General features: G+C 40.6%; 1 protein-coding gene across 1 annotated transcript in view; it reads right to left on the bottom strand.

Annotated features, from left to right (window-relative positions):
• Positions 1-20,707, bottom strand: part of swap70b (switching B cell complex subunit SWAP70b) — a 123,638-nt gene that overhangs the window by 87,275 nt on the left and 15,656 nt on the right. The window contains exons 2-4 of the mRNA XM_059975877.1: positions 17,247-17,387; positions 8,315-8,491; positions 3,562-3,789 (exon numbers count right to left, since the gene is read on the bottom strand). Coding sequence (XP_059831860.1) covers positions 3,562-3,789; positions 8,315-8,491; positions 17,247-17,387 — 546 coding nt within the window. The remainder of the gene's footprint in view (positions 1-3,561; positions 3,790-8,314; positions 8,492-17,246; positions 17,388-20,707) is intronic.

Raw genomic sequence — 20,707 nt, 5'->3', positions numbered from 1 at the left:
CCCCTGGTCGTCCCCAGGGAGTTCCTACCAGCCCCATGGGGGCAAGAGGAAGATCCCGCAGCAGTCCTGGGCAGACTATGCGAGAAGCTCGGTAACCTGGCCCCCATACCCACTTCACAGCACGGGCGGAACCCGACCTACGTACCCAAAGACCTGCAGAACTGTAAGTTTGTGTTTGTACGAAGGGGCGGGCATCGGCCACCGCTGCAGCGGCCATACGAGGGGCCGTTTATGGTGCTCCGGAACAACGGGTCCACGTTCGTGCTGGACGTTGGGGGGAAAGAGGAGGTTTTCATGGTGGACCGCCTCAAACCGGCCCATGTCGACCTGGCGCAACCGGCCGAGTTTCCGGCACCTCGGCGCAGAGGCCGACCTCCCAAGCAGGTTCTGGCCCAGACTGTGGATATTGGGGGGTGTACCGCCAGTTTTGTGGGGGGGCAACCCATTCCCTGGCACATCCGAACCAGCTCACAATTTAGCCTACGGGGGTTTGCGAGCACAGAGCTTTGGAGCCTTGCGCCACGGGGGACAGGTTGAGGGAGGCTTAAAAGTGAGGCTGAGGATTTTGAATAAAGTTTTTTCCTTCGACTGCAGTTACCGACTCTGTGTCGTAATTTTAGCGCTGCGTGTAGCACACCGCTACAACATCAGATTTTAGCTTCACCCACTCAAACTGTAGGGTAAATTTTATCATATTACAGTCACTGCCTCCTTAGGGTTCCTTAAGCAAATCTTGTTCATTACACAACACGCAATCAAGAATTGCCTTTCCTGCAATGAACCACAGAATTCCTTTGCACTAATCATTACTTTCAGTCAAGAAACATGGGAGTGAAGTTGGAAAATGATTGCTGAAGTTACTGATGCATTAAACTTTTAATCTGTTCACACCAGTTGCAATTAAGATAGACATGTTTACAACTGTTTTCATAAATTTGTTGAAAACACAAATCTCACAGAAAAAGGCACCAAGTCAATCAGATTCTGATCGGTTGTTTGTGGTCCGCGTATTGGGGTCAGGTTAATAATTCAATTATATGCAACAACATAGAAACACTGTAATGAAATCTATCCTGCTATGTTACAGTAACTCATTATTCATTTGAATTTCAAGCATTTATCTGCTTGGTTTGTTATGGTTTCACCTATTCCTGCAAGTGCTCTGTACGCCAATTTTGTAAAGAAGACTACTAAAGTGCCAAGGGTTTTCTACTTCCTGGACTACTTAGAAACCATGACTTACAGAAAGGAGGAGGCAGCAATAGTAAAGGCTGAAATTCAGTCATTTCCAATAGTTACAGCTATTCGGACTGATGAGATCAGTGAAACAATGATACATGGTCCCTAAAATTTGGACATAGCCATCCTGAGTTTGAAAAGGGAAAGAAAGAGACATGTAATGCTCATGATTGCAACCCTGTTTGTTGATTCTGAGTATCACTGTTCCAGAATATTCCAGGTTGGCTGAACCATGGAATAGCATACAAGATCAAAGACGACCAAGATGAGAATTAGAACAAAGCAGCTAAATGTCGGTAGCAAAAAGTAGATTACAACTGCACATGGATATTGGAGAGACCAAATCCCCTTTAAGTTTCTTCTGTGTTAAAATATTGCCTTTTTTCCCCCAAGACAGGAGGAAATATTACATATGCAAGAATATGCAAAAAATCAAGTTTGATGTTCTGTTAGGGTTTATTAAGGGTGATTGAGCATTTTTGGAGATATAAAAACAAACACATTGAGCAGCATCTTTTTGGTTTGGGGGGGAAGGGAAGGTGAGAATCAGTCGTTGATGTTTTGGGTTGAGATCCTGCATCAGGATGGAGAGAGAGGACATCTTCCTCAGAACTTACTTGGTATCAAATTTAGCTTGACATTGCTCTTGAGAGGAGCCATGGCTTTTTTACTAGCCACACGGTGGTGGGGCCAGAGCTGAGGGCTACATCATTATCAATAGCACAGAGTAAAACATTATTGGTCAAAGTCACCTGTTTCAAAGAAACACCAGGTTATATAAATGGACACAGGTCCTTTGGCCCACCAAGTTCACACTGACCATCAGGCCCCTATTTATACTAATCCAATGTTCATATTCTCTCTCTATTCACCATCATTTCCTACAGATTCCATCCATCACCTGCATACTACAGAGTATTTTATAAAATACTTAAATCATGTTGTTAAATTGCATCTGTGAAGTGTATTGTCCAGTAGTTATCATTTCTCCTTTCATTACTCATCACATAGTGCACTGCAGATCAATGATCCAAAAGAGTGGCTTGATTCCTTTGGTTACATGGGGTCTGCTGGTGAGCTGAGTGTCTGGGAATAGGTAACCAAATAACAGGACCCAGGAGTCTGTAAGAGAGAGCCTGGGAGCACCTGAGAGTCGGGTCAGAGAAGGCAGGGTGGGCCAGGTAAACCTCATCATTGAAGCAGATAGCTTATCTCCAATTAAGTTGACCATTAATTATAAATGTAATCAGTTTTAAAATAGCTTGGTAATATTTTGCAGTCCCAGTAAACCCGCTTCCCTTTTGAAATTACCATCAGGGACATGCAAATGGCATTACTAAACTGTGTAAAAGAGTATTCATTTATTACTATGGTTGGTGTTTACTTGTTATAGAGTTAAGCAAAAATTCAAAATAAATATGATTGATTTTCTCCACATTCACTGTTTTTAAGATTCTAACATTCCTAGTGATTTGTCCCAATTGCTAGTGCCAAAATGAAAGAAAAAAATGCAGAAATATCAAGATCTTGACTCGCATTGCTCAACACTTTATTTATTCTGATTAAGTTCATCCTGCTTATGAGAGATTGGCAGGACATTTTGTAAATCAACATGCAAGATCATTGAAGTGAAAATGGGTCAGGAAATTAAGATGGAGCAGTGAAGAGCAAATTATTCCATGCTGTTAATTTTCTTTTCCCGTAACGATGCCGCATAAATAAGGTGCAGCTCATAAATTGTGCCACAATGTTACAACAGAACACAACTGCTGACTCAGTTTTCTCCACCTATTAGTTCCATTCCCTCAGTCATCAAGAAGATGGAATAGAAAGCTAACAAAAAAAGCCAATGCAGTTCAAAACTCACAATATTTCTCTCCACAGAAGTAGTCAGAAAATAATAGGGACTGAATGGAGAGATCAGGGTAGCTTACCTCTACCGGTATAAAAATATCAGACACCAGGGGGACAAAAAATCAGACTACTGGGCTCTGATTTCTACATAACAACCACAACAGGAACACCTGAAATCATGAACTTCACATTCCATCAATCCACTGATGCTTCACATATAACCACTAAAACCTCGACAGAAATATGCTGTTAATTCCTATGTGTACAATGGTTCTATTGACTAAGGACAGAGTGCAACGGTAAGTTTACTTTCAACAAAAATACTTGCTTTATACATTTTCATACCTTCATTTTCCAAGTATTTCACTTTGAAAAAAGAATTAGGGTGAAGACTATGGTAAATAGGCGGGATAAAATGTGCACTGGGATTGACCGATGACTTTTCTCAGTCATGAAGATTGCTCTTACCTGTTTTATCACATCAAGGATGAGTTCACAGTAAACTTCATTGATTGCCATTGATAATGTTTGTCTGTTCATACCCTTCAAGTACAATCCTGAGCCAACAAGTCTGATGAATTCCCAAACAGAGAGGCCACCCTGTTTGGCTCCAAGTTGAGCTCTATAATCTTCAAAGTTCTCCTGCTGCCAATTAATCCCCATTGCCTCGGTCAGCTTCCGGAAGAAATACTCTACCTGAGCAGTGAGAACAAGGATATTGTGTTAGCACAGTGATGTCCACAAACAACCTAATTTCATGCAAATTAAATAATTACTTCCATTTGTAATCAATAGATCTGCTTTGATGTCACTCAAAGGGAATTCAGCACCAAGAGGACTTTTTTTTAAGAATAAGAGGGAGGGCGAAGAGATTGCTAGACTAAGACTGAACACAACTAACAAAAATGGGAGCAAACACGAGGAAATCTGCAGATGCTGGAAATTCAAACAACACACACAAAATGCTGGTGGAACACAGTCGACAGTGCTTCTCCTTATAGATGTTAACAGAAATGGGAAATAGTGGAAAGGTGGAGATGAGGGAAAAGTAGATATTACAGTGGGGAAACAGTGAGAGAGTATAGTCCTGTGCAGGTCTGTAGACTAGCATAGTTTTTATGTTGTTTTACGTAGTCTTGTGTAGCCTTGTGCTGTCTCACATAGTCTAGAGTAGTTTTGTGTTGTTTCATGTAGCACCATGGTCCTGGAGAAACATTGTTTCGTTTTTACTGTGTTCTGTACCAGCAGTTTATGGTCGAAATGACAATAAAAGCAAGTTGAACTTTAAAATGTAAGACCAAACGAAGGGATTTTACTTTTTATGTTTATATTGCAATGTTTAAGACATAGCCTACCATTAATGCCTTACTGGCACACCCCTAAGACAATTCCATATTTCTCTTGGCCCTTGAATAAAATGTAGAATAAGTGGGAATTACCAGGATTGGAAACAGTTACGATAGAGAAGACCAATGTCAGCAAACCTCTCTATTCCCACATGTCAGTTCCAACATCAAGACTGCAAAACTGACATGCGTTTCTGCACCATTATCCACAAGCAAATGCAAGACAACACTGACAATACTTCTCTCCTCAAAAGAAATCAACAAAGAATAGGAAGCACAATCCAGCACATTTCACACGCTGGATTTAGTCCTTGATAAAAGCACATGCCCTTGGGAAGGAAGCGTGTTTTTTAATGTTTCCAGAAAGTCTGTGAGCAAAGGAGTAAGGAGCTGAGTGTAATTTCTCTTCAGCTGTAAAAATTAAACTTCCTCTGATCTAAATTTATAATCCAGAGAGCCCAGCCCCAGTGCTGTAAGAGCTGCATTATCTGTAAGTCCTCACATTTGTAAACAACATAATTCAAGTGAATGCACTTGTTCATTTTCAAAAAAATGAACAATGATCGTTTCTCAGTAATTTTATAAAGAGCTGTTTAACAGCCAGGGATGCTATAATCAGTGGAACACTGAAGATCTGGGTCACACACATATCAGAAGCAAAACTGCCTAAACTGTTAATACAGCAGGAAATAAAGGCTCTGTATCTGAAGGAAATCCTATTCAGCATTTTACATCAATACTTCGATCACTTTAGTTGAAAAGGTGAGAAGTATTTACAGAGTTTTTGAAAGGCTGTGCAAATCACAGAAAATCTTAACAGGAAATTTTTAACTAAAATCATAGCCTTGTAGACAAAACAACATCCTCCTCTTTGAGGGAGGGATTTAGAGTGGTGAGGCTGTGATTCACTCGTCCATCTTGCACTTCAGAGCATTGCATTCAGTACTCGGAGTAGTCACTTCCAAAATGAGGAAACCAAATACAAACAGATTAACAACTATGTGGAGCAGTCCACAAGCCCTGAGCTTCCATTTACCAGTCTTCTTAATTCTCCATCCCAATCACACCTTTCTGTCTTCAGCCTTTGCAGTAAAGCAACTAGGCCCGACATAAGGGACAGCACCTCATCTTCAAACCAGACACATTACGATCCTCAGCACTCGGCACTGAATTCCACACTTTCAAAGACGTGGCCAATTCCAGCAGTTGTTTTCCTCCTATGTCTTCATTGATCGCTTGATTTGTGCCTCCTTCAGACAGAACATCTGCATTTAAAGGGCACTTCTTGGGCAGCACATCTTACAGTTTCTCCTGGACAGCCTGATTCTCTCCAACTTAAAAGTTGATTTTTAGCTCTTTCTTGATTCTGATGAAAAGTCATTGACAGGAAGCATTAACTCAGTTCCTCCTTCCAGAAAAATGCTCCCTCATCTGCTGAGCATTTTCAATTTTTATTTCAGATTGAAGGAATGAGTTTGAACTAAACGGGCAATACCATCAATTTTGGGGAAGTGTGAACAGAAATAGACAGGTTGGGTTTGGAATTAGCTATGAATGAGAAGTAAGATAATCTGGAAGTAGTGATGAGTAGGCAGACAACCACTCTGGTAAAGAGATCAATGTGGCAAAGTTGCAGACTGTCTGGCTGTGTTGGAGGATTTCCCAGAGAGTAGAAAATGGAATCAGTAATAAGGATGTACAGTTGTGACAAGAGCTGAAGACAATGCCGTTCTAGTGTACAGATGGAGGGAAGAACTCCCTTGCTCGTGAATCTGACACCACAGAGATAGTGAACTGGCTGAAAAATAAAGCTGAACACATCTACATGGGAATCCTCATCTGTAATCATCCCACCAAATGGCAGGAAGGCCATGAGACAGTTGAATGTTTCCAAGTCCAATAAAAGTATTTGTGTGCTACCTTTGAACATTGCTTCTGATCATAAGTAAGACACCTTACACTGTCCTGTTGGGATTATGTCAGATAAACTGTGGAGCTTTGCAAGAGGAGTTCACACTTTAGTAGTAAAATCTGCATTAGTCAGTTCAAAACTGCAGGAGTTTACCTGGGAAAATAAACAAACAGCATTCCAATGAAGCAAAAAAAAACATACTGCAACAGGAACCCTGTGGGATAGTATCTGTGGAGGGGAATGTACAGGCCAAGACCCCTCAACTGGACTGTTCCAATGAAGCTAAGCAGACACTCGAGAAACAGCACTGCATCTCTCCACCTGCACACATCAAGACTCAAAAGTAATCCAACGAACTTAGATAACTAGCTTTTCCCACGTGTATCAAAAATAGCCGGTTTTGATTTAAAGTCATCCATCAGTGACATTAACTCAGCTTTCCCCTCTCCTCCACAGATGGCACATGATCTGCGAAGTGTTTCCAGCATGCTGGCTTGTTTCAGATTTCCAGCATACATTGCTTTTTATTCTGTCACTGCCTTGACTCACCTTCCTCTAGGCCCACTCTTACAGACAGGTCCACTGTGATTAAATGGACTCTGTTGAAATAGTGCCAAAAGTAACTGTGTCATCTGAGCAATCCATCCCATCATAAGCACTCCCTTCATTCTCTTTACTCCTCTTCTCTACAACCTGAAACATGCTTTCTCCCTTCAGTTATTCACAATAAGCATTAGCTCTGCTTTTCTCTTCACAGATCCAGCCAGAGCCATTGAGTATTGATTTTCATTTCAGATTTCCAGCAACTACTTTTTTTTTTGCTGATCCCTACACAAATTGAACTTCTCCTTAGCAATGGCTAGAAATAAAATAGTAAAATTTCCATCTCTTTCCACACATTCACAATTAAAGAATTAATAATATTTATTGATATCAAATGAATTAGTTAACAACTGGAATGAATTGCTCCTCGCACATTCACATAATTGGGTTTCAGTCACACCCAAATTCTCAAAGTCTCTTCACCAACTCTGACTCATGCCAAGAAGGAAATACTCATATGGGGTCAAGCACAAATAAAAATAGTTCACCACAATTCAGATCAATACAGCTCATCTAATCAGACAGCTTTTACACAACTGGTCTCTATATTCATTCCCTCCACCAAAAACACACAGTGGACGATACATATACTAAACTATGGTCTACAGAACAACTTGCTGCCATGTTGATGTCACTTCCTTCCTATTGGTTATTAATGTGTTAATTATGTGTGGACATAATAAAGAACTCCAGTTCCCAGTGTGCAGTGCAGGCGGTTCACTGGGAACTGGAAGTGATGTTGGTGAACTTGAAGCGCACACTAAAGCGTGGAGCTGGAAGCCATGATTGTTAATAAATGTGCTAGTGTTTGAAAACCCTCACTAAGTTCATCTTTTATAAAGAACAAACATAACAACACCAAGAAAGACATGAGCAGTAACAGTGTCATCTACAAGCTCCCCTCCATTCTGCCAGATTTTTTCCTCATAGCTGATGACTTGATATTCTGACACACATACCCAACAGCATTGGCCAAGACACAGTCATAAACTCTCGTACCACTGAAGGGGCACATCAACATCTGAAGGCAACTAGTGATTGAGAAAATGTGATCATCAATAACTCAGAACGCTTGATTTTTAAAAAAGTTTACATGTTGTAGAGGCCGAAATTTCAGTGCCATGATGGTTGGACCTTCTACACCTCACTTAAGGAGCCATTTCAACCAGACAATACTAACTGCAAGTCATTTTGTTGACTGCACATAGCAGAATCAAATCCAATCCACCCTAACACAGGATGGTTTTCAGACACCGATTGTGAAATAGCAATACGAAACAAGAACTATTGAAAAATGTTCACCTTGTGTCCAGTAAGGTGGGAAAATCAAATTGTTGATGTCTAACTTTCTCAAACTTACCTCCTCTGGGACTATGATCAGCGGATACACATCTTCTGAGAGGAAGTTGAAGATACACCACACTTTAAAGGCATCTTCATCACTGATCAGTAAGTTATTGCAGTTCAGATTTTTCTTGACAGACAGAGTCCAGCACATTCGGTTAAAGTCACTCTTATCAAAGCTGTTTGGTTGAACCTTTAAGAAGATTGGGAGGGCAAGGAAGAAGAAGAATAAAAAGTCAATAAAAGCTATAAAAGAGGAAAAATACTAAGTAGTAACATTTTTTAGAATTTCTGATATTTCAATGGTCAGGGTTTTTCCCCCATTTAAAGATAGTCTTTATTTTAGTTACACTTTTGAAATATGTTTTCTCTAAAGATTTATACCATATATTCTACTCAAGTACACTTCAAAAAACAAACTCTTTAATTATTTCTACTACATAAGATTTACTTTTAAAATAGCCACTCATTAATAGAGAATAAAATAAAATGATTAGTGCACTGCTAGACCAGACAACATCCCTGGTAGAGTGCTCAGAGGATGTGCAGACCAGCTAGCAGATGTTCTCACTGACATCTTCAACATTTCTCTGAGCAGCGCCACCATTCCAACGTGCTTCAAGGCCGCTACCATCGTCCCCGTACCGAAGAAGTCTTCAGTGTCCTGCCTAAATGACTATCATCCCGTTACACTTACATCCATCATCATGAAGTGTTTCGAGAGGCTCATCATGAGGCATATCAAGACCCTGCTGCCCCCCTCACTGGATCCCCTGCAGTTTGCGTACCATCCCAACCGCTCAACAGATGGCGCCATTGACATCACCCTCCACCTGGGCCTAACCCACCTGGACAAAAAAGACACATACGTACAGATGCTGTTCATGGACTTTAGTTCAGCATTCAACACAATCATTCCTCAGAAACTGATTGGAAAGCTGAGCCTACTGGGCCTGAACACCTCCCTCTGCAACTGGATCCCAGACTTCCTGACTGGGAGACCTCAATCAGTCCGGATCAGGAGCAACAACTCCAACACCATCACACTGAGCACGGGGGCCCCCCAGGGTTGAATGCTCAGTCCACTGCTGTTCACTCTGCTGACCCACGACTGTGCTGCAACACACAGCTCAAACCATATCATCAAGTTCACCGACGACACGACCGTGATGGGTCTCATCAGCAAGAACGATGAGTCAGCATACAGAGAGGAGGTGCAGCGGCCAACTGACTGGTGCAGAGCCAACAACCTGCCTCTGAATGTGAACAAAACAAAACAGATGGAAGCGACCACTCCCTGATGAATATCGATGGCTCCTTGGTAGGGTTCATTAAGAGCACCAAATTTCTTGTTCACCTGGCGGAGAATCTCACCTGGTCCCTCAACACCAGCTCCGTAGCAAAGAAAGCCCAGCAGCGTCTCTACTTTTTGCAAAGGCTGAGGAAAGTCCTTCTCCCACCCCCCTATCCTCATTACATTCTACAGGGGTTGTACTGAGAGCATCCTGAGCAGCTGCATCACTGTCTGGTTTGGAAATTGCACCATCCCAGATCGCAAGACCCTGCAGTGGATAGTGAGGTCAGCTGAGATCATCGGGGTCTCTCTTCCTGCCGTTATGGACATTTACACTACATGCTGCATCCACAAAGCAAACAGCATTACGAAGGACCCCATGCACCCCTCATACAATCTCTTCTCCCTCCTGCCGTCTGGGAAAAGGCATTTGGTGTCTCACGACCAGACTATGTAACAGTTTCTTCCCACAAGCCATCAGACTCCTCAATACCCAGAACCTGGACTGACACCTTACTGCCCTATTGTCCTGTTCATTATTTATTGTAATGCCTGCACTGTTTTGTGCACTTTATGCAGTCCTGGATAGGTCTGTAGTCTAGTGTAGTTGCTGTGTGTTTTTTTTTTCTGTGTTGTTTTTCACATAGCTCAGTCTAGTTTTTGTACTGTGTCATGTAACATCATAGTCCTGAAAAACACTGTCTCATTTTTACTATGTACTGTACCAGTAGTTATGGTCAAAATGACAATAAAAGTGACGACTTGACATTTTATTTGTCCAGCTAATTAAACTTTAAAAATGTAATGCCAAAACAAATTTTCTTCAGTCCCAAACAAACTCATACAACCACAGCCTACCACAATATACTTCAGCTCAAATGAAAATCAAATAATTTATTTCACTTTTGTAGTTAAAGAATAATGATAAATACTCATTTTTCAATTTCAAATCATATAAACAGTTAAAACTTTCAAGTGCTGGAGAAAAATAAATCCCTCCTCACATCAAATTCTCACTCCAATCTTGCAGAATGAAATGACTACCAAAGGTAGTTAATTTTGGTCTCTCTAAATTCATTCTTAATTAAAACAGCAATTTTTAAATCAATTCATTCCTTTTATGTGAGAAAACTATTATGTAAAATACATTTGAAACACTCCCTTGTATAGGCTTATCAGGGTAGCTACCACAAGAACCATTATGGTATTCCATCAGTCTTTGAAATCATAAAAAGTTCAAGATAAACTTTCTGACCTACAACTCTGTATTGTGCAATTCATACCACCCAGCCCTGCTTGGCATTCAATTATAATGCAGATGAAGTTACATTGTCTTGATGAGTCAACTTGCTCTGCAATGTGCACACTACGCTAGTGAACAAAATCAGAGCCATAAACGGATGTGTAATATCACTAGCTGCATACGTTGATGACTTTGATATTAGCAAATGAGAAATCAAAAAGAGTTTGATATAAACAGCCTGTCTGCTATTAAAAGCACAAAGTTCATACTTTAAGAAGATCCCTGATTATTTGAAACAATACTCACAAATTGCTTAAATTTCATTTTTACCACAGATTCTTATGGGCCAATTTTCTTAATTTCACTCTTATTTGTATAACTTTCCTCCTTGTGGTCCAGAATGCACCCTCATCAGCCCAAAATCTCGATAATGTGTGGAAGACATTAATTTCCCAAAATCTAGTGGAAGAGATGATGATTGAATTGATGATTTTTTTACAATCATTGGTTACAATATGTGCCTGAACAAGATGTTCTCTGACCTCAGTACTAAATAATTGCATCAGTGCCTAAGTTGCTATAAATAATAATCTACTATTTCTCAAGAGGTCACAACAAAATACTTGATTCTATTGGTTTGCACCATAATAAAAGCTGGACATGGTGCCAGAAATATTAACTATCCTTGAGGTAGCTTGTTGTTGACTTTAACTGTATTTCTAGCCTATGCAATGTACTAAATTTAAACAAACCTGGTGCGAGAGAAAACAGCACTAAAGATAATTTAAATGTGAAGCTCAAGCTTAAAATTCACAACACTGATGTAGAGCCAAGAGTAATCAACACACTAAACTTGGAATTAAATGCTTGAGTCCTCTAGCTCAGTCAACTATTCAGATATCTCTACCTATCTGTGAAAGGGTACTTTTTTTGGCTGTGGCCCACTGGTTGCCATGGGTTCAGGTCCTTCTTTAGGCATATGAATGTATGATCTAAACTGACTGGACCATGGTAATGACTTCTACATTGTTGAGAGCAGTGAAGAAGAAAGAACGGAGGCACCATGCTGGTATCTAACCAACATTGAAATCTCCAGCGCATTACAGTGTTGTGCCAACCATGTAACCTACTCTAGAAACTACCTAGAATTACCCTACCGCATAGCCCTTTATTTTTCTAAGCTCCATGTACCTATCTAAGAGGCTTTTAAAAGACCCTATTGTATCCGCCTCCACCACCATCACTGGCAGTGCATTCCACACACCCACCACTCTCTGTATGAAAAACATCCCTGACATCCTCTTGGTACCCATTTCCAATCACCTTAAAACTATGCCCCCTCGTGTCAGCCCTGGGAAAAACCCTCTGGCTATCCACACCATCAATGCCCCTCATCATCTTATACTCCTCTCGTCTTCCGTTGCTCCAAGGAGAAAAGGTCAAGTTCACTCAAGCTATTTTCAAAAGGTATGCCCTCCATAGTTGACTGTTCAAATGGCTGACTGCTCTGCCCACAAGCTGGCTGCCACATTGCACCTTGGTGTACTTGGAGTCTTGAAAAAATATAATATAATAGCAAGTCAACTCCTTTGATTCAAATAAGATCAGGTGGATTTGTTAAAGGGTTATTATCTCAAATATGCACCATTAAACCTTTTGCCTATCTCAGGGGTGGGAGTCCCACAAAATTGTACAGTAGTTACACATTTAATCTGCATTCAACATTTCAAATCTCACATCAACTCATCAACTAGGAATGTTAAGTTGCTTAACTGACTAAATCTTGAGAGCAAATCTAATATAATAGTGATGAGGAAACTCTCAGAAGAAAACCGTCAGTTTTAAGGAAGGAAATCTAACATTGTGCCTAATTCAGCTTCTCTGCAACTCTAGTGCTATATTAACGCGATTCATTTCAATTGCCTTGTGAACTGGCCCAGTAAGTCACCATGTTTAATGGTATTAGAGCCAGGCAACAAATGACAGCCCTGACAATGGCATCAGAGTACCACAAAAGAATAAAGGAAGTTCCCCCTCCCCCAGTAAACTCAACTTACATGTAAACAAATCTAAAGAGTTTGAAAAGATAAAATTGCCTATCTTGTCTAATCATCCAGATAACATTACAACACAATGCTGTTCACCCACTGGATTCTCAATATTAAAAAAGTATCTAACAATAATGGGTTTCATCTCAAAAAGTAATATCTGTCATTTCAGAAAGGAGTCAGATTGCATCACTGATGATTGCACAACAACAAATAATTTTCTTAGGATGAATTGTTCACTTTAAAATCGCACTTGAATTTTCAATGTATAAAGAGTGTAATAGAAACTTTGAACAAATTACTCTGTTCTTGTAAAGAAACAGCACAGTTCTGTTCCTTACATTTTTTTTTAGTTCAAAGCAATTGAGTTTATTCATTACTTTATTAGATTTTAAAAAGTAGAGTTCTTACATTGTGCCGTATTGCCCATTTGAAACATCAACTGGTCTTTTTTGCCTTAGCAAATGCAAATCATTTGTTTATCTCAGAAAGCAGCAAACTGCCTATCATTTAACAAGGCACTGGTTGTTTGTAGAAGGCAATTATGGAGTAATGCCCAGACCTTTGCTTTTAGCTGGGTGTGTGACAGAAGAGGAAAAACGTGTTTCCTGAGGTTTACAAAAAAAAGTACAAAAATATTCTTGCAGTCATTACAAAACAACTAAGTAAAGAGCAACAGACATTATTTAAAAAAATGTGAGTAAAGGAGATGGGACAGAAGGAAAAGTTTGGATAATTTTCAGCTATTGTGTTTACTCTCTCAATTCTCATAATATATTTTCAATTGTGGGACATGAAATCAGAAGAATTTATTCCCAGTTAAGAAATAGCTTTCTTTTCAAACACATACTTCAGATGACATTTAAAATAAAAACTAGGCCTTCTTCACTTTTTGTCAACTCCTTTGGCATCAATGTAAAGGAATGAAAAGTGGTGAATCTGTAGAATTCATTGTCACAGGTGACTGTGGAGGCCAAGTCTTTACATACATTTAATGCAGAGGCTGAGAGCTTCTTGATTTGTCAGGGCATGAAGGGGTACGAGGAAAAGGCAGGAGACAGGGGATGAGAGAGAAAATAGACCATGAGGAATCGGCAGAACAGAGTCGATAGGCTAAATGGCCTAATGCTGTCCCGTATCTTATGGTCTTACAATCTAAAAGAAATCAGACGAGAAACATTAATTTTTCGCTCTTCAGAGACTCTGTTTTATAACCATATAACAATCACAGCACGGAAACAGGCCATCTCGGCCCTCCTAGTCCGTGCCAAACTCTTAATCTCACTTAGTCCCACCTACCCACACTCAGCCCATAACCCTCCACTCCTTTCCTGTCCATATACCTATCCAATTTTACCTTAAATGACACAACTGAACTGGCCTCTACTACTTCTACAGGAAGTAGTACCTCTACATGTTTCCAGCAGTTTTTGCTGCTACTTCAGATTTCCAGCATCTGCAGCTTTTTAAATTCCATCGAGCCATGTTGACTTCCCTAACATGTTGCAATTTTCTCAGTGTCTTCTACCAGGCACTTTATAGACCCAAATACAGATGATGCCATGTTATAAACACAGGAAATTCTGCAAATGCTAGAAATCCACAGTAGCACACACAAAATACTGGAGGAACTCAGCAGGTCAGGCAGCATTCACGGAAATGAATAAAGAGTCGACATTTCAGGTGGAGACCCTTCATCAGGACTGTCATAATATCAGGATGTCATGTTAATTGATCCCTTGCTCCCTATTTTCTGACTTTTGGGGAGTTGATAGATTTGCAAGGCTCCAACCTAATGGAACTACTCCACAGTCTAGGGAATATGGGAAGATCATCATTGAAATGTTCAATACCTTCTGTTAGAAACTTAGGTTATGGACATCTGATTCAGGGAATTTGTCAGCCTATAGTCCCATAAATTACTCTAACTTCCTTTCTTTAGCATCTATTATTCTTTCACGACCTTCAACACCCAACAACATTTTACAACCTGCTAAGTACATTCAATATAAATGAAGGACGTAGAGCAGACTATGTGTGCTTAGCAAGGTCTCACAGGTAGCAATGTGATACTACCAGATATGTAGACAAATGGATGACTTCCTGTCCCTTTTTTATTGAAATAGATAGGAATTTTGCCTCAGCATCTCTAACATCAACCTGAGAGAACAGACAAGGCACCAGTTTAAACTGTCACCCAATTGTGCCCCACTTCCTGGACTTCCCTCAGACTCTTGTGCTCTGGAATAGGAACTGAATACACAGAATCGTTATGGGTTTAATATCACCAGCATATGTTGTGACATTTGTTAACTTGGCAGAAGCAGTACAATGTTGTAATTATGCGGGTGGTAGGAAAATTATCCCTCGTGTTTTTTGGTCTTATTACTGAAGATTCAGTGCAACATGAGTCTGGCACTTTGACCTGGCCCATACCTTCATTAACCTGGTCCAACAACTTGCTTTTACTGGGATCTTCCTCCTCCTTACACAAGTGCTAAGGTTTATGGTTATGAATATGCTAAGGTGGAGGAGTTACTACTTATGGTTGGTGGAGGAGTTATCACTTATGGTTGCGGGGATGATGTTGTATTGTAGGGAATGAGTACTCAGGTGAGGGGGAGTGTAAGCAAGGGTTGGTTTGGGTTTATTAGGCTTAAGATTATGTTAGGATTTGGTCATGATTATACAGGAAAATTATCCCTCATGTTTCTTGATCTCACTACTAAAGTTTTCTACCTATTGGACTCTTGGATCCCTTAATTTCTAATACCCTTATTGTACCTTCTAATATGAGGATAGGTAAAAATTGTTCATCTCCCTTTGATCTATGATAATTTTTCCAATCTGAGCCTCATATCTGATATGCCTGTGATATCTCCCTTGTACATATACAGGCAGAGACCATTTCATTAGGTATACCTGTACACCAGCTTGTTAATGCAAACATCTAATCAGCTAATCATGCGGCAGCAACTCAAAGTATAAAAGCATACAGGCATGGTCAAGAGGTTCAGTTCTTGTTCAGAGTAAACATCAGAATAGGAAAGAAATGTAATCCAAGTCAGTTTGACCAAGTGTTAGTGCCAGGCAGGGTAGTTTGAGTATCTCAGGAACAGCTGATCTCCATAAGACTGTAAGAAATAGGAACAGAATTAGGCCATTCAGCCCATCAAATTTGCTCCACCATTTCATCATGGCTGATCCAATTTGCCTCAAGCCCAATCTCCTGCCTTCTCCCTGTATCCCTTCATGCCCTGACTGATCAACAATCTATCAACCTCTGTCTTAAATATAACCAATGACATGGCCTCCACAGTTGCCTCTGGCAACGAACTCCACTCTGCACTGGCTGTCCATTTCCATTCCTTCTCCTGACAGTCACCCAGTTACCTGCCCCCTGCAACGCAGGGGTGACTACTTCCCTGTAGCTCCTCTCTGTTACCTCCTCATTCTACTGTATGAGCCAAAGGTCATCAAGCTCCAGTTCCTTAACATGCTCTCCGAGGAGCTGCAGCTCGGCAGGCCTGGTGCAAATGTGGTTATCCGAGAGGCTGGGGTCTCCGAGAATTCCCCCATTTCACACACAGAACAAAACATAGCCCCAGGGCCATTCTCACCGCACTGCCTGTGCCCTAACAGACCAGGAAAGCAGAATAAAGAAATCTGGTGAGATTTTCACACACAACTGGAAGAGCTTACAGAAAACAGTGCCAAAATAAAAAGAAAACGCCCAGTGAGCAGCAGTTGTGTGGATGAAAATGGCTTGCTAATGCAAGAAGTCAGAGGAGAGTGGTCACACTGGTTCAAGCTGACAGGAAGGTGATTATGGAACCCAAGGAACCACATGTTACAACAGCTCATGCAGAAAAACGTCTCTCAAAGCACAACACGCCAGATCTATGGATAGGTTACAGCAGCAGAAGACTATGAACAAACAGAAGTGCCTAATATATATCAACACATACTGTCAGTACCTAATAAAATGGCCACTGAATGTATAACTTCTTTCTCTGTTTTTTTTCCCTTAGTTCACACTCTCACACCACAGTTCCCCACTGTGGATTTCATAGTGATCATAAACATTCCCAATTCTCACGCCTTTCTGGCAATATTACAAGGCCCTTCTTTTGATTGAGTACAATCCTTAAACTCTGTAGTTAGCTGTGGATGAAGTTTTTTTTTCACCAATTGAAAACACATATGTTTAAAAATCCAAAATATTGCTTTACTCACAATTAAAAGGCTTCAATCTTGCTATGAGTTGGTTTTCCATTAGACCACATATATTTTTTAAAACTCTATATTTATAATATATATCAGAGTTTAACAGGTTTTTATACAAACATAGAAAATAAAATACCTTATCCAAGATAAACCTGTTCAAATACGGCATGTATCCCTGGTTGGAAACCGGGCCTTCATCATCGTCCTTAAAGTGGTTTTCCAAAGCCACTGGATTGTGAGGTACTTTCAATACTGTGCACAGACTGTGTGAGAGGACCTGTTCCAATTAAAAAGAAGTGTTTAAGAACTATATCCTCCGAGTAACATGGATACAAAAAGCAGATACGGTCTCTAATCCTTGGAAAGAAAATCCAATTTGACTCAGGGTGCTAGTGTTCATAAACAATAATCTGCATTACTATAGCACCTTTCATGGCCCCACCAGCACTATTTAAAGGTTTCTTTCAATGAACATTTAAAATTGCCATGCAGGTACATTTGAAAATTCATGCTCAATTGGGTTGTAACTGAATAGTTGGAGGGCCAGGGAGTGTTGAGGGAGAAGAGAGTCCGCAGAAGGACTTGACAGATCAGGGGAATGGGCAAAGTGTCAGATGGAACATAGTGTAGGGAGGTGTATGGTCATGCACTTTGGAAGAAGGAGTAAAGGTGTAGACTGAACAGAAAGAAAACGCAACAATCGGAAGGTACAAAGGGACCTGGGAGTCCTCATGCAGGATTTCCTAAAGGTTAACTTGCAAACTGAGTCAGCGGCAAGGAAGGCAAATCCAATGTTAGCATTCACTTCAAAAGAACTAGGATAAAAGAGCAAAGATGTAAAGCTGAAGCATAGGTCAGACTGCAAATGGAATATTGAGAGCAGTTTTGGGACCCTTGTCTAAGGAAGTATGTGCTTCCATTGGAGAAGGTCCAGAGGAAATTCACAAGAATGATTTGAGAAATGAAAGGGTTAACATATGAGGAGCGTTTAATGGCTCTGGGCTTGCATTCATTAGTTTAGAAGAATGAGGGAGGGATCTCATAGAAACCTATTGAATATTGAAGGGCCTAGATAAGGTGAATGTGAAGATGATGCTTGCTATAGTGGGGGATCCTAGGACCAGAGGGCACAGCCTCAGAAGACAGGAACATCCATTCAGAACAGAGCTGAGGAGGAATTTCTTTAGCCAGATGGTAGTGAATCTGTGAAATTCATTGCCACAGATGGCTGTGGAGGCCAAATCACTAGAATATTTAAAGCAGAGGTTGATAGGTTATTGATTAGTCAGCCATGATGGAATGGTGGAGCTAACTCAATAGACCGAATGACCTAATTCTGCTCCTATGTTGTACAGTCTTACAGATGTGCTTGGTGAGTTGTGCTAATATAGTGACAGTTAGTCCCACTGATTTCAATAAAAGTGAGTTACACCACCATCCAGCCACTTATTCAACCTACTGACTCAATTCCACATATTTGCGACTCTCTGCACAAAGTCTTTGCAGAGTAGCAGTTCAGCACAGATGAGATCGCCTAAACAGCCTGTTTTGGTGCTGTGGAGCTCTAGGCCATCTCATCTGCTTGTGAACTTTGATCCCAGCTCTGGAGGCTATAGCACTTTTATTTATATTGTTTGATTTCTATTTATCAATTCCTTTCTTAAAAATCTAAAAGCTTGCGAGCTTTGTCGTCTCACTTGTAAAAACAAAATCTAAGAGCACATCTTGGTTGTTGGGCAAAATTGAGGGTGGTAACCAGATCGTTCTTTGACTTCAGATCTCCACCTGTGAAGTTACAGTGAAGCAAGGGGCTTTGTAATAACTTTTTAACCAAACAGCAAAGTCAACTTTATCACAAATTGTGCAATAGCTGTGGTGGTTGTTATGTTGAAACTTCAGGTTTTCAGGATTTAAATTTTGAATTCTGAAGTGGGTTCTGACTGAGAGGGGATGGGACAAGGGTGGACAAAAAGGCTGGTGGTCACCAAAGGTGAAGTTATGTCCAAAACCAGAACCAATCTTCAAATATTGTTAGTTAATTCAAAAATAAGAACTATCACCAAGAATTTTAAGCAAAAACACAACATGCTTGACATACTCAGCAAGTGAAGCAGCACATGCAGAAAGGAAGCACAAGTTTAACATTACAGAGTGACCCACTGACTGTGGAGGCCGCTGGGGTGGAAAGCAAGAGAGTGCAACCGGGAAATGACAGATGAGTTGAGACCCTGGTCAACTATGGTGAAGAGGAAACCATGGTTATGGAAAAGGACAAGAGAAATCTGGTGTGGAAGGTACAGCCATCAGAACACATGCAAGGGAAAGAATGGGAGAATGGAATGGAATGTAAGACCCACAACCAATGGAGAGGGAAGGGTGTGTAGACCACCTGTGCAAGTCCATACTTGTTCCTAACTTGCATCCTGAAATGGAAGTAAACTGGAAAGTAAAGGGAAGAGTGAGGAGATAGCCCATGTGAATGAGAGGGCAGGGTGGAGCTGGCAGCAAGGATGAATTGTACGTGAGAACAGGAAGTAGGAGTGATCAATGGATAAGAAAAAAATGGGTGCCTGAGAAAACCGAAAGGCTATTGCTCATACCACACAAAGACATTCAAAGGCAGAAGTTTATAATGTTGCCAACAAAAGCAGCAAGCCCGAGGATCCGAAGCATTTCAGAATTTGACAAAGGAGGACCATAAAACTGACAAGAGTGGAATTTGAGAGTAACATAGTGAGAAACATATTGTAAAAGAATTGTCAAATTTCTATAGGTATGTGAAAAGGAAAAGATTACCAAACTTAAGAAGGGCATTTTACAATCTGAGGCAAGAGAAAGTATCTTCAGAGAATAAGTTGACTGACAGGTGAATTACATAAGTCATACAAGTCATGGCCTGACTGGTCCATGCCGATAAAGATTCCCATCTAAGCTGGTCACTTTGCCCATGTTTGGCCCACATCCACCATTGAGGGCATCTTCAAGAGGCAGTGCCTCAAGAGACAGCATTCATCACTAAGGACCGTCACCATGCCTTCTTCTCATTTCTAACAACAGAGAGGAGGGGCAGGAGCCTGAAGTTCCACCATCAATGATTTAGGAGCTGCTTCTTCCCCTCTGCCAGCAGATGTCTAAACAGTCCATGAACCCATGGAGACAAACTTGTTATTCCTTGTTGTTTTTGAACTATTTATTTATTATATAATTTATAGCAATTTTGTCTTAGCATTGTACTACTGTCACAAAGCAACAAATTCCACGTCAAATAAGCAGTGATAATAAACCTAATTCTAATTCTGATTTCCCTTTAGATCTTTCCTTCCCATTTATCTTCCCAAGAACCTTTTAAATGTTTATTAATGTACATGCCTCAACCACTTTCTCTGGCAACTCGTTCCGTGTACCGACCACTCTCTGGGTGATAAAGTTGCCCCGCAGGTTCTTATTAAAACTCTTCCCCTCTCTGCTTGAACCCAAGCCCTCAATTTCCTGATACCCAATCCTACAAGATCATCCCTCATTCTCCAACAACAACTTCATAAATCTCCTCTGCATTCTTTCCAACTTTATGATGTTGTTTCTATGGCAAGGTGGCCA

The sequence above is a fragment of the Hypanus sabinus genome, chromosome 7 (assembly GCF_030144855.1).
Source record: "Hypanus sabinus isolate sHypSab1 chromosome 7, sHypSab1.hap1, whole genome shotgun sequence".
NCBI lineage: Eukaryota > Metazoa > Chordata > Chondrichthyes > Myliobatiformes > Dasyatidae > Hypanus > Hypanus sabinus.
The sequence above is the reverse complement of the archived record's forward strand: the minus strand, read 5'-3'. Positions and strand labels throughout refer to the sequence as shown.